Below are 12,700 nucleotides of genomic sequence, written 5' to 3' on the forward strand. Positions count from 1 at the left end.
TATTTGGAATTATGTGTCAGGCACAGATAAAAGACCACAGGAACCAGAAAGAAAGATACATTTATAACTTATTTATGTTTGCTACTATTCATGTTGTGACATAGCTTCAGATTTTCTAAGAGGAAAAAACATTTCCTTCCTGTAGTAAAGTGTTTCTCAACTTTGTAAATCATCACCCCTCTAGAAAGAAATTTTAATTTTAATTCAGTTGGTTAATTTAGTTTAATTTCTCCCTTCTGAGAAAAATTAAATACTAAGGAATACGATTTTGTTAGGTAGGATTGAGTTTTGGAGGACCACAAACCATCATAATAGCTAAGAGTTTTTTTGCCCCCTCAAGAACTGATTTTTGCCTCCTTCAGGGCTCCATCACCCCCATTGACAATGCATGCTAGAGTAATACCTTATCCTTGTAAAGATCAAGTTTCATTATTTAAAGAAAGTGTTTAAATCTCTTTTTTAAACTGGCACTATGTAGTGAATTTGAAATGAAGGTCTTTCTCTTCTTAACAGATGAGAAGGGATTTACAGCACTGGGACAGTGCTCTACAACTGGCAAAGCGTTTGGCCCCAGACCAGATACCATTTATATCAAAAGAATATGCCATTCAACTTGAATTCACGTAAGTCCTCATTTTGTATGTTTCAGTAAGTAGCTAATTACTGCATATCTTTGATTCTAAACTTTCATTTATGATAAGGCCTTATATAGATATAATAATTTCTTTTTAGGGGAAAACAGCTGTATTTATTATACATCCAAAAAATGTTTTTTCTAACTAATAATATCTTATCCATGATTTATCCACTTTATGTTTCCAGCATCAAAATCTAAGCCTGGGTCTAAACCATTTCTACATTAGAGTCTAACAATTGTCCTGAGTCACATTTGGCTATCAACAGTTATGCATAGCATCAGAGTGACTCGCTGCTTTTCCTAACCGATGCTCATAATCCTGATCTTTTTAATAACACCTTGAAGATTTGCTCTGTAATTCCAAACATAGTAGAAAGCATTGAGATTTGGTCTTCATCTTCTATTTTCTTAAAATTGTAGTCTTGTTTTTTTTTTTTTCTTTTTTGAGTTGGTGTCTCACTCGGTCACCCAGGCTGGAGTGCCATGGCATACTCACGGCCACCCCAGCATCAACCTGTTGGGCTCCGGCGGTCCTTCCGCCTCAGCCTTCCAAGTAGCCGGAACTACAGGCACGTGCTACCATGCCCAGCTAATTTTTGATTTATTATAGAGATGAGGTCTCTCCAAGTTGCCTGAGCTGGTCTCGAACCCACGGGCTCAGGCAATCCATTTACATGGGCCTCTCAAAGTGCTGGGATTACAGACTGAGCCACCAAACCCGGCCAGTTTTTTCTTTTTTAAGTTGAGTTGCATTTGGATGAAATTAGACAGTGATGAAAGTCAAGCCAGAAGCTTTTCACAGGATATTCAGTACCTGAGTAATAATCCTTTATGATGCATGAATAGACTTCACAACTCTCTCCTACCTTTGGAATTTCATGATCTAGTCTGAGAAATTTTCTAGTGCTTTGATTACTACATCATCTTAATTGTCTGTAGTGTTAATTGACAGACCATACATTTTTATTTTAATGCTGCATGAAAGTTTAATTTTAGAGGCATTTAGGATACAGTTTTAAGTTCACATTTAGCCATGGTTAGTGCTACAAATGCAAATATCTACAGAGAAAATAAATGAACAATTTGTTTGCAAATGTCAGTTCACACATGTATGTGTAATGACAGCCATGTCACAACTGGGTGGTTTCTTTTGACATTTATTATACAATATATCTGTTTATTATATGATATATCCCAGCATTTAAATATGTTAAAATATGGAAAAATATTAATCTTTGATCAGAGAAAATATGACTGTAACATTTAATTTTTTTAAAAAACATTTATATATAGTTCTGCTTTATTTTTATATGGGCTTTGGATTCCCTGAGAATATACACAAATTAGAGTTGCAGAAATTATTCTACCAAAAAATACTCTCCATTTCTAACCATGATTCCTTGGTCTTAAGTCTTCTACAGATAAAAACTTTTTGGAGATTTTCTTTCCTTTTAGTCAGTCTTGACTTAATTTGCAACATTTCTGCACCTTGTAAATCCATGTTCAAAAGAGGACATATTAGAACCTTAGTACATAACAAGGACAAGTCCCATGCCCTGGCAAGTCCCTCCATCTGCATCCTGAAGATGACTAGGCTTAGACTGCAAAACTTTTGTGCTAAAAAGAAAAGATGGCCCACCACATCCTGTGGGAGCACAAGCACCCCAGTAAACCCTCAGACCACGCAGAAGACTTTGATTTGCACTTCTTTCAGGAAAACAGAAGCTTTTATGGCAAATGCTCAAACTTTGTCTCCTTTTAGTCAAATGAACTGAGGTCAGTCAAAAGTCTCTGTGCCTAATTTAATGTATTGCAACTTGATGAATACACAGATGTTGCTAATATCATTATTTTATTAAATTTGTGATTTTAACATGACAGTGATGTGAAGGAAGAAGTATTTTTTTAACTCTCCTAATGACAAACCTAATTCTGAGCCATACATAAAATTATAAAGTATATAATGTCGGCCAAGCTCTAGGGCTCAGCCTGTAATCCCGGCACTTTGGGAGGCCGAGGCAAGTCGATTGCCTAAGCCTGCAGATTCGAGACCAACCCGGACAACTTGGTGAGACCTTGTCTCTACAATAAATCAAAAATAAGCTGGGCATGGTAGTGCGCACGTGTAGTTCTGGCTACTTGGAAGACTGAGGCAGAAGGATTGCCAGAGCCCAGCAGGTCGACCCTGGGGTGGTAGTGAGCATGCCACTGCACTCCAACCTGGGTGACAGAGTGAAACTCCAACTCAAAAAGAAAAAAGAATATAATGTCAACAAATATAGTTTAGGGTTTAAGTTTGTCATAAAAATATGTTCTAATGGAACAATAACAGATAGAAGTAAATATTCTATAGTAGTTAGCAAAATTAAAGAGTTTTTACGCCAGAATATAAATCAAGACACTTGTGATGAAAAAAAAGTCAGCTAAACTGAATAATGTGTTTAGTACTATAATAATAATGAGAATTAGGTAAAGCATAATGTGCTAAATTCAAGATTATTTTCTTTATTGTGTGGTAATATGGAAGCTGATCAAAAACAAGTTATCACCTGATGAGAAACAATAGTTATTAAGGGGAAAATTTTTATTAAGATGTTTTAACTGTGGAATGAACTTTTATAGTTTTAGGGAAAAAAATCTGTTGTTTCTCTTTTTAAGAATGCATATTGAACAGCAAAATTTTTCTAGTTGGCTATTTTTTAATATTTTTAATATTCATAATACATCATACAGCATGATTTCAATAGTAGATAAGTTTTAGAGGCAAATATAGGAATTAGAAGTCTGGAAGTTCAGAATTTTTACAGAATATTGTAACATATTTCATATTAAATAATAACAATTTCAACCAGTGTTGGACCATATATTATATATATATAAAAAGTTATCACCGAACACTTTACCAATGCATAGAATGTTTTGAAGTTTATTTTCCATCAAAAATAAATCCACACAAAGAAGATAAAGAAGAGAAATCTTCTGTGTTGTTGATGTTTAATCCTTTTCTGGTCGACACTCGGCCATGAAGCCACCAATTCTCAAAGCTTCCATTGAAATTTGTATGTAGATCCTTGGTCTCTAGTCTTAGACATACAACACAGCTCCCAGTAGTCTGAAGAAATTTCCTTGTGATAATAGTAACTAATCTAGGTATATCTCATTATTATCACATATCTGAGTAGCCACTGGCTGCTGATTTTGACACATAAGGCCCTAGGCCTGTGCTCAGTGTCCACAGTCTGTTTCATTATGCATTCAATACCTTGATTACATCAAAGTGGGGCCAACCTATCAAGTCTGGGAGAGGTTTAACTCACCAGCCTAGGGTTAGACCAATGAGTCACTACATCCATGTGAGAGCTTCAAAATAAAATAATGACAAATCATCAACTGTGCTAAAATAACATAAAAATAAAGCAAGAGTTCCAAAGTCTTAATTGCTTTGCCCAAGGAAAACTTCAGGCTCCCTAAGAAGCAGCCATCATTGGGAGCCGTCATTCCTGTTTTCAGGAAAAATCCCTGGCTCCATTGATGTAATCAGGTCCAAATATTAGAACTTTCTACTTGGGAATGTAGCTGACCATGAAATCTTAGGCTGACCAAAACAGAGTTCTCAGTCAGCAGAACAGCTTCTCTTCTAAAAATGTTCTTGTACGTCAGTAGATGAAGCATTAGAGAAGTTGAATAACTTGACTAAGCTGATAAAGTAGCAATAACATAGATTTTACATAATGCCATTTTTCAGAGTTGATTAATCTAGAGAAGATGGTTTGGTTTCTTAGAGAAAAGACCTCAAAAAGGGTCTTAGGCAAATCACTGATTCATTGTATCTGGAATAATGAAAAAAAATTGAAATAAGTATGTCTTCTGGACATGCAGACCCCCATTAGCATCAGTCATGGGAAGGAAGTAGTATTGTTTATATCATGTATATTACTTTTGCTCCGAGTAAGAACCAAGGCCCTCAAGATGGTAATCCCCACTGTGTTCCTCCATTTCTACCCTTTAATAAATTGACAGCAGTGCAGATTCTCTCAACACATATTCTTCTTGTAAATATTGGGCCTTTGGAGAAAACATAGGTTTTTTTTATGGTCACATGACTATCCTTTTGTACTCTAAAGGAAATAATTACCCAAAAGTAGCCCATAAAATTAATGTAGATCCCAAAAATGCCTAGCATATCACACAGTAAGTACCTTACAGTATAGCATAATCCAGCTTAATAATTATTTTTAAAGTAGCAAAATACTGATGGACTGCACTTTGAAAGACTGCATCTATTGTGCAACACATCTCTTGTGAACTTAAGCAACTCAGTGACAAAAATTATCTTTTAAGTCTTGTATATGTAAATGATATTCTTAAATATGTATTAAAATTCACTCTGATTTTTCTTTCAGGGGTGATTATGTAAATGCTTTGGCTCATTATGAGAAAGGAATAACAGGTGATAATAAGGTAACCTTGAATAAGGATATGTGTAATTATCTTTGGGTTTGTTTTCAGGTTCATTTTTTTTTTTAATTGTGGTCTTATTTGCATTGTATTTAATATCTAGGAGGTGGACCTTTTTCAGTTTATTAACGACTTTGCAAGGATATAGCTAAATCAGTTCAAAACACTTTAAATTCTTAAAAACTGAAGATGACAATATTTTTATCAGTCTGATAAGTTGAAAACTAAATATCTTCTAATTAAAGTCATATGTAAGGGTTTTATCCCTTCTGATTTATAGGCTATGATTTTAATAAAGTGATTTCTTTTGCTTTTTTTTTTTAAGTCTCAATAACCATTTTGAAGGTGAACTCCCAATCCATAAAAATGTGTCCTGCCATTTCATTTCTCATGCTGTATCTTTTAAGGGAACCTGGAAAGCATTGCCCACTGTGTATTCTCCATCTCAGAACTTTAGCTTAAAAAGCTAAGATTTTCCTTTTATTTTCTATTTTATTTCTAGCATTTTTATTACAAAAGTAATGCAACCTCATTATAGCCAATTTGAAAAATCACCAAAGCATGTTAGCATGAAAAGTGCGAGTTTGGCTTTCTTTCCTCCATCTATGCCCTTTCATGGGAACCACTGGTAGTGATTTTGTACATTTCCATCCAGAATCCTTGCTAAGCATGTATGTAATAAGGATTTGTTTTAAACCAAAATGAAACCATTTCCATTCACATAGCAAAGACCAGCTGAGTATCCACTCTGCAAAGCAGCATTTTGCTTTCTTCAAGTACTTTCCAAGTCAGTACATACGAATCTTTCTCAAGAACTTCTCATAGCCCACTGTTTGGATGTACCATAATTTTTTCATCCACTCCCTCCTTTATTGAATTATATTTGTGGGGGTTTTTTCCTGTTATCAAAAACACTGCAATGAATATTCTACCTAGTACATGTACCTTTAGCTTCCTAAGATAGTATTTCTGAAGAATATTTTCTAATAAGTGGGATTTCTGGGTCATGGAGTAGGCTTTTAATTTTTGATACTGCTAAATTGCTCTCCAAGAGAAATTGTAATTCATCCTCAGTGCATGTATGATAGTTTTTGCTTCTCATTCTCAACCACACTGGATGTTATCAGGTGTTTTTTGGTTTGTTTGTTTTGTTTTGGGGTTTTTGGGGGTTTTTTTTGAGTTGAAGTCTCACTCTGTCACCTAGACTGGAGTGCAGTGGCACACTTACAGCCACCACAGCCTCGACCTGCTGGGCTCAGGTGATCCTTCTGCCTCGGCCTTCCAAATACCTGGAACCATAGGCATATGCCACCATGCCCCGCTAGTTTTTTAGCAAATCTTTTTGGCAAGAGACAAGGTCTTGCCAGTTTACTCAGGCTGGTCTTGAAGCCCTAGACTCAGGCAGTCTTCTAGCCTCTGCCTCTCAAAGTGCTGGGATTACAGGCATGGGCCACCGTGCCCAGCCTATCAGGTGTTTCATCTCTATCAATTTGAAAAGCAAAAAAAGTTTTTCTTTTTTTTATTATTTCAGTAGCTTTAGGGAGCACAAATGGTTTTTGGGTACATGAATATGTTGTATAGCAGCAATGAAGTCTGGGCTGGTTTTTCTTTTTCTTCTTTTTAAATATGCATTTGATTATTAGTAAAGTTGAACATGTTTTACCTATTTATTGGCCAATTGTTTTTTTAATGAATTACCTGATCATATCCTTCACTTGTTGATCTCTTGAGTTTCTGACATCTTCTTTGTTTGGCTGCATCTATTTTAGTTCATTTAGTAAAAATTTGGTGTTAAGCATGAATGATCTAGACATCTGAAGAAAAAAATGTAACTTTGCAATAGCTGGGTTAAAAAAAAAAAAGGCGAGGGGCAGGTATAGTAGCTCACACCTTTAATACCAACACTTTGGGAGACAGAGGCAAGAGGATTGCCTGAGCCCAGGGATTCAAGGCCAATCTGAGCAACTTGGCAAGACCTCATCTCTACAATAAAGCAAAAGATTAGCTGGGTGTGGTGGCACATGCCTTGGTAGGCTGAGGCAGAAGGTCGACCCAGCAGATCGAGGCTGTGGTGGCCATGATCATGCCACTGCACTCCAGCCTGGATGACAGAGTGAGACTCCGACTCAAAAAACAAATAAATAAAATAAAAAGACTCAGTGTTATTTCAAAATCACGAGACTTGCCTGAAAAGATCCGTGAAAGTAAATCCTAACCTTCGGACTCATTTGCGATGAGATACGTCAGGTTAAGTTAGAGTCTGATGCGTCAGTGTTTGCCTTATAACTGCAGGAACACGATGAAGTGTGTCTGGCTGGAGTGGCTCAGATGTCCATAAGGATGGGAGACATACGCCGAGGGGCTAACCAAGCCCTCAAGCATCCCAGCAGGGTCCTCAAAAGAGACTGTGGAGCCATACTGGAGAATATGAAGGTCTTCTTTTCTCTGCATTAATATTTATGTGGTCTTACTCGTAATAATTTTGTATTTTAATAATCCTGTATTATTTTAGCAATTTTCAGAAGCAGCCCAATTGTATGAAAAAGGTCACTACTATGACAAAGCAGCATCTGTTTACATCCGCTGTAAGAACTGGTAAGCATTGGCTATGATTTTTTTCTGAGCAGGTTTGGAAATGCCTGTGTCCCCAGGTGGCGCAACTTGTCTCTTGGTCATACTTTCTCCCTCCCCTTTCTGTTCTGAGTAGTCCTTTTTCCAAAGAACAGCACATTCTTCTGGTCTGGTGAGGAGAAATGCCTGATCAGGTAAATTACTAGGAAAAAAACCAACTCCTGTGGTCCTATAATAGTTAATGAACTCACCTTCATTTTCCCACCCTTGGTGCAGTGGGTATTAGGAGAAAAAGCAGTTAAGTCTGCTTTTACCTATAGGAGCCAAGATTTCTGAAAAATCAAAACTACTTTTGAATCCTAAAAACTAGCATTTGGTTGTAGGAAGCTACTTGGGGAGGGAATGTGGTGCTGATATTCTCCTCCCGAACCTGCCTTTCTAGGGCAAAAGTTGGTGAGCTTCTGCCTCATGTTTCCTCTCCTAAGATCCACTTGCAATACGCCAAAGCCAAGGAAGCAGATGGGAGGTTTGTATAATTCCTCAAATTTATGTAGATTTAAAGTAATGTAAGTTTTATAAATTAGCCATTGATATTTGGAACCTTCTAAGAAAGGCAAAGCAGAGAAAGGCAGAAAACATCTTCATCTACCCCTCACTGGCCTGAAGTGCTAAACTGTTAAAATCTTCCTAGCCTCATGTACTTCAACCCTTCCTTTACGTAGTCAAATATAGACTAGTGTCTCTTTTTATTTGAGAGTTAAGTACTGGAAGGTGAAATTTTGGCATAACATGACCATAAAATGAAGTGATCATTTTATTAAGGAGGTTAGCTTGGGAAAGAAAAGTGAAAAAACATGACTTCCACATCTCAAGCCACATGTCTTCTTTAAGCCACAAAACGGTATTAAAATATAGCAATGAATAAACCGGACGTGGTGATGCATGCCTGTAGTTCCAGCTACTTGAAAGGCTGAGGCAGAAGGATCGCCTGAGCCCAGCAGGTCGTGGCTGCGGTGGCCGTGAACATGCCACTGCACTCCAGCCTGTACAACAGAATGAGACTCCAACTCAGAAAAATAAAAATAAAAAATATAGCAGTGGATAATTAATATCCTAAATATTCAAAGATCTCCTATACCTTAATACAAGAAACTCAAAGACACTAATAGGAAAATGGGCTTCACACAAGAAGACAAGTCCTAGACAGTGCATTTCATGTAAACATGAAGAAGTTCTACCTGACTGATAGTAGTAAAATGAAAGGAACCTATCATATATGGAAAGATTTTGAACTAATAACCATACTGTAAAAATGCACTTGATATACATACATGACTAAGAGAAGTCTAACTTTCTAAAGCCTCTGGAAAGTAACTTGGATATAACTGTTAAGAAACTATTAGCACCCTACACTTTTAGAAAAGAAACCTTAGGAAACAGAGATACATATTGTATTGAAATGGAAAAAGCCGAGAGCTGATCAGAAATGAAGAGAAGGCCTGAACGCCATCTAGAGGTCAATACACGGAGATTTTCTATGTTTTTTTAAGATAAACCTAAATACTATCACCACCTTACTACTTAAAAGGAAAGAAAACAGTAAAGTGTGAAAGTATATATATCTTTTATTCAGATGAGAAAACAATTCAGTATTGGTGATTTACAGTTAGTTTATCAATCCCCTAAAAAGAACATATCTGAGTGGTATGGTTCCTGGTATTTTTCCTGGTGAAGGAAAAAAAATTCAGGTAAAATAGGCAACAACCATTAATAAAATAGAAAAGAGTGCCAAGTATATATGGACATTTTCTCCCAGATTGACAATATTGAGAAAGTTTGCCTGAACTAAGTATTTCTTACAGATACAAAGAAGCAGTGGTGGCTTATGAGAATGCAAAACAGTGGAACAGTGTGATTCGCATCTATCTGGATCACCTCAATAATCCTGAAAAAGCTGTAAATATCGTCAGAGAGACCCAGTCTCTGGATGGAGCCAAAATGGTAGCCAGGTAACACAATGCAGTAATATTTTTGGACTTCCAAAATACTAACCCTAAAAGAAAGTTTCCCACCTTACCCCCTTAGATAAATTCAAAAGGACCATTTATTTATTTTCAGGTCTAGGTGTTTAAATTCAAAAGTTGCTGGGCATGGTGGCTCATGCCCGGAATCCCAGCACTTTGGGAAGCAGAGGCGAGAGGATTGCTTGAGCCCAGGGGTTCAAGACCATCCAACTTGACGAGATGTGGGCAACTTGGCGAGACCTCGTCTCTATAATACATCAAAAAATTTAGCCAGGCGTGTTGGTGCTCACCTGTGGTTCCAACTGCTTGGAAGGCTGAGGCAGAAAGATTGCCTGAGCCCAGCCAGTCGAGCATGCAATGGCTGTGAGTGTGCCACTGCACTCCAGGCTGGGCAAAAGAGTGAGACTCTGACTCAAAAAAAAAGGGAGAGAGAGAGAGAGAGAAAATAAATTCAAAGACTGCTATGGTCAGCCTATGAGACTGTGTTTTTCACGCATAACCATATAATGTAGAACTGAAGTTTCTCTAATAAATTTTTATTTTTAAATAGTTTCTCCTGGTTGAAAAAGATTTTATTTTGTGAATCACCAACATATTTCCTGTAAGAGGCTAGCTAAGCAAAGCCCTCCATTTTAGGTTCTTTCTGCAGCTAGGTGACTATGGGTCTGCCATCCAGTTTCTGGTCATGTCCAAATGTAACAATGAAGCTTTCACGCTGGCTCAGCAACACAACAAAATGGAAATCTACGCAGACATTATTGGTAAATATCATTGTTTTCCCTAATTTCGCTTAAAGATTGTGACTATGATGACCCTTTGACTCTCATGATCTAATTGTCAGATTGATATACACATAAGAACATGCTTGGTGTGAATGTGTATCGTTTGTACACACACACACACACACACACACATACACACACACACACACACACACACATACACATCTATGTGTTACTTGCTAGATTTCAAGATCCTTACTACTTAAAGGAGAAATGGTATAATAAAAAGGACTATTTTTAAAAATTAAGGGTGTTTTGGGTAAATTCCAAGAGAGGCCAAATTTCCCAAATTCTGCTGTTTATCAGCTAGTAAAGCAGAGATTTCAAAATGCATGTGATAGGAAATCCAGGATGACTTTAGAAAACGTATTTTCATAAATTTTCAAAATTGAGTTACAGGAATTACAATTACTTTTATGAAGAATGATGTACACACGATGTGGTTTTTAACAATTTTGAAGGTCCAAAAGAGACTTATATTCTGAGAATAACCTGCTTATAGGTTTTTTCCCCCATGTTTGCAGTTCTTAGAAATTACTGGAATAGTTTTCAGGTTTTCGTTTTATAAGCCATACCGAATGCTGTTTGAGTTGTTTTGCCTTGTGTTGTTTTTTTTTTTTTAATTTTGGCAAAATATATGTAACCAAGCCTCCATTTAAAAGTGTACAGTACAGTTGCATTCACAGTGTTGACCCCCATACCACCATCCATCTCTGGAATGTTTTCATCATCCTGGATTAAAACCCTGTACCCATTAAATACCTCCCCATCTTGCTATCCCCTCCAGGCACCGTAACCACCATTCTACTTTTTTTTTTTTTTTTTTTTTTTTTTTAGCAGGACCCATTAAATGTTTATTGAATTAATAAGTCAGAAAGCAATAAATAGTTTCTTAAACATAAAAGTCAGGACTTTTTCTTTTTGGGCTTTTTGCATTTGTTAAAACAGAATTTTATTTAAATTTTATTAAAAACTAGGATTTTAGATTTTTTTTGATGAGAAAGGCATTTATGATACCTTTTAAATAATAATAATACAAAAGATAATTATCAATTGTTAATAGCTTACTATGTATCAGCCGCTGTGCTAAATGCATACGTTTATTTCATTCTTAAGCCTCCAACAAAGAAATTATGATTATTCTCACTCACTTTGTGGATCCAAAAACTGAAACTCAAAGAGATTAAGCAACTTGCCAAATGCCACACAGCTAGCATGTTTCAGGGCTACAATTTGGACCTAATAATATATCACCAACTGTGTGGCTTAAAAATCAGAAATTTATTTCCCCACAGTCTTCTAGAGACTAGAAACCTGAGATCAAGATGCCAGCATAGTCAAGTGAATCTGACTATTCATGGTACTCACATAAATAGAATCATAAAATACTTGTCTTTTTGTATTGTTTTATAAAATTTACAAAGTGACACTAAGAATCGGTGATAAGATTCATGAGGAAATTTTTGTTTCAGTGTTAAAGAGCACAAACAGATACTCAAAAACAAAACAAAGCAAAACAAAAACAACATAGGCAACATAGCAAGACCTCAGCTCTACAAAAATAAAAAAATTAGCCGGGTATGGAGGCACGTGCTTGCAGTCCCAGCTACTCAGGAGGCAAAGGCAGAAGGATCACCTGAGCCCAGGTCGAGCCTGTGGTGAGCCGTGATTGTGCCACTGCACTCCAGCCTGCGCAACAGAGAGTTTTTAATTACCTACTTTTAGATCACTTGTTTTTAGGTCTTATTTTTTAGACTAGCAATAAAAAGAAACAAGTTTTGCTTAGATCTTTTATTCTCTGAACTTCTGTTGCAGGTTCGGAAGGCACCACTAACGAAGACTATCAAAGCATTGCCTTATACTTTGAAGGAGAAAAAAGACATTTTCAGGCTGGAAAATTCTTCTTGCTGTGTGGCCAATATTCACGCGTTAGTATTTGCCAAGAAAACATACACTGACGTCACAAGAATGATGACAGGAAATACTTGTAAATGTCACGCTGCTCTCACATACCCAGATTTGAAATCTCAGAGCTAACTTTGAAATCTTTCTCTTCCTCCCACACTCAATCGCAGTCTTCCTTCGTAAGACTGCTCACATCTGTCACTTTCATTCAAACTCCCATCACCTCAATCCGAGCTCAGCTGCCTTGCTTCTGACTACTGCAGTGGTTTTCTGTTTTCCCTGTTTTTAGTTTATCTTCCCATAACTTGTCCTTTATTTTGTTC

The 12,700-nt window shown here is 36.6% G+C and overlaps 1 protein-coding gene across 2 annotated transcripts in view; it reads left to right on the forward strand.

Annotated features, from left to right (window-relative positions):
- WDR19 (WD repeat domain 19) overlaps positions 1–12,700 on the forward strand; it is a 110,234-nt gene that overhangs the window by 76,866 nt on the left and 20,668 nt on the right. For both annotated transcript variants that reach the window (XM_008055367.1, XM_008055368.2), the window contains 8 exons: positions 514–623; positions 5,041–5,098; positions 7,388–7,528; positions 7,608–7,690; positions 8,109–8,192; positions 9,529–9,675; positions 10,327–10,451; positions 12,288–12,400. In XM_008055367.1, the coding sequence (XP_008053558.1) occupies positions 514–623; positions 5,041–5,098; positions 7,388–7,528; positions 7,608–7,690; positions 8,109–8,192; positions 9,529–9,675; positions 10,327–10,451; positions 12,288–12,400 (861 nt within the window). The remainder of the gene's footprint in view (positions 1–513; positions 624–5,040; positions 5,099–7,387; positions 7,529–7,607; positions 7,691–8,108; positions 8,193–9,528; positions 9,676–10,326; positions 10,452–12,287; positions 12,401–12,700) is intronic.

This window comes from Carlito syrichta, unplaced genomic scaffold, assembly GCF_000164805.1.
Source record: "Carlito syrichta isolate Samal-C Ts95f unplaced genomic scaffold, Tarsius_syrichta-2.0.1 Scaffold301835, whole genome shotgun sequence".
In the NCBI taxonomy this organism is placed as follows: domain Eukaryota; kingdom Metazoa; phylum Chordata; class Mammalia; order Primates; family Tarsiidae; genus Carlito; species Carlito syrichta.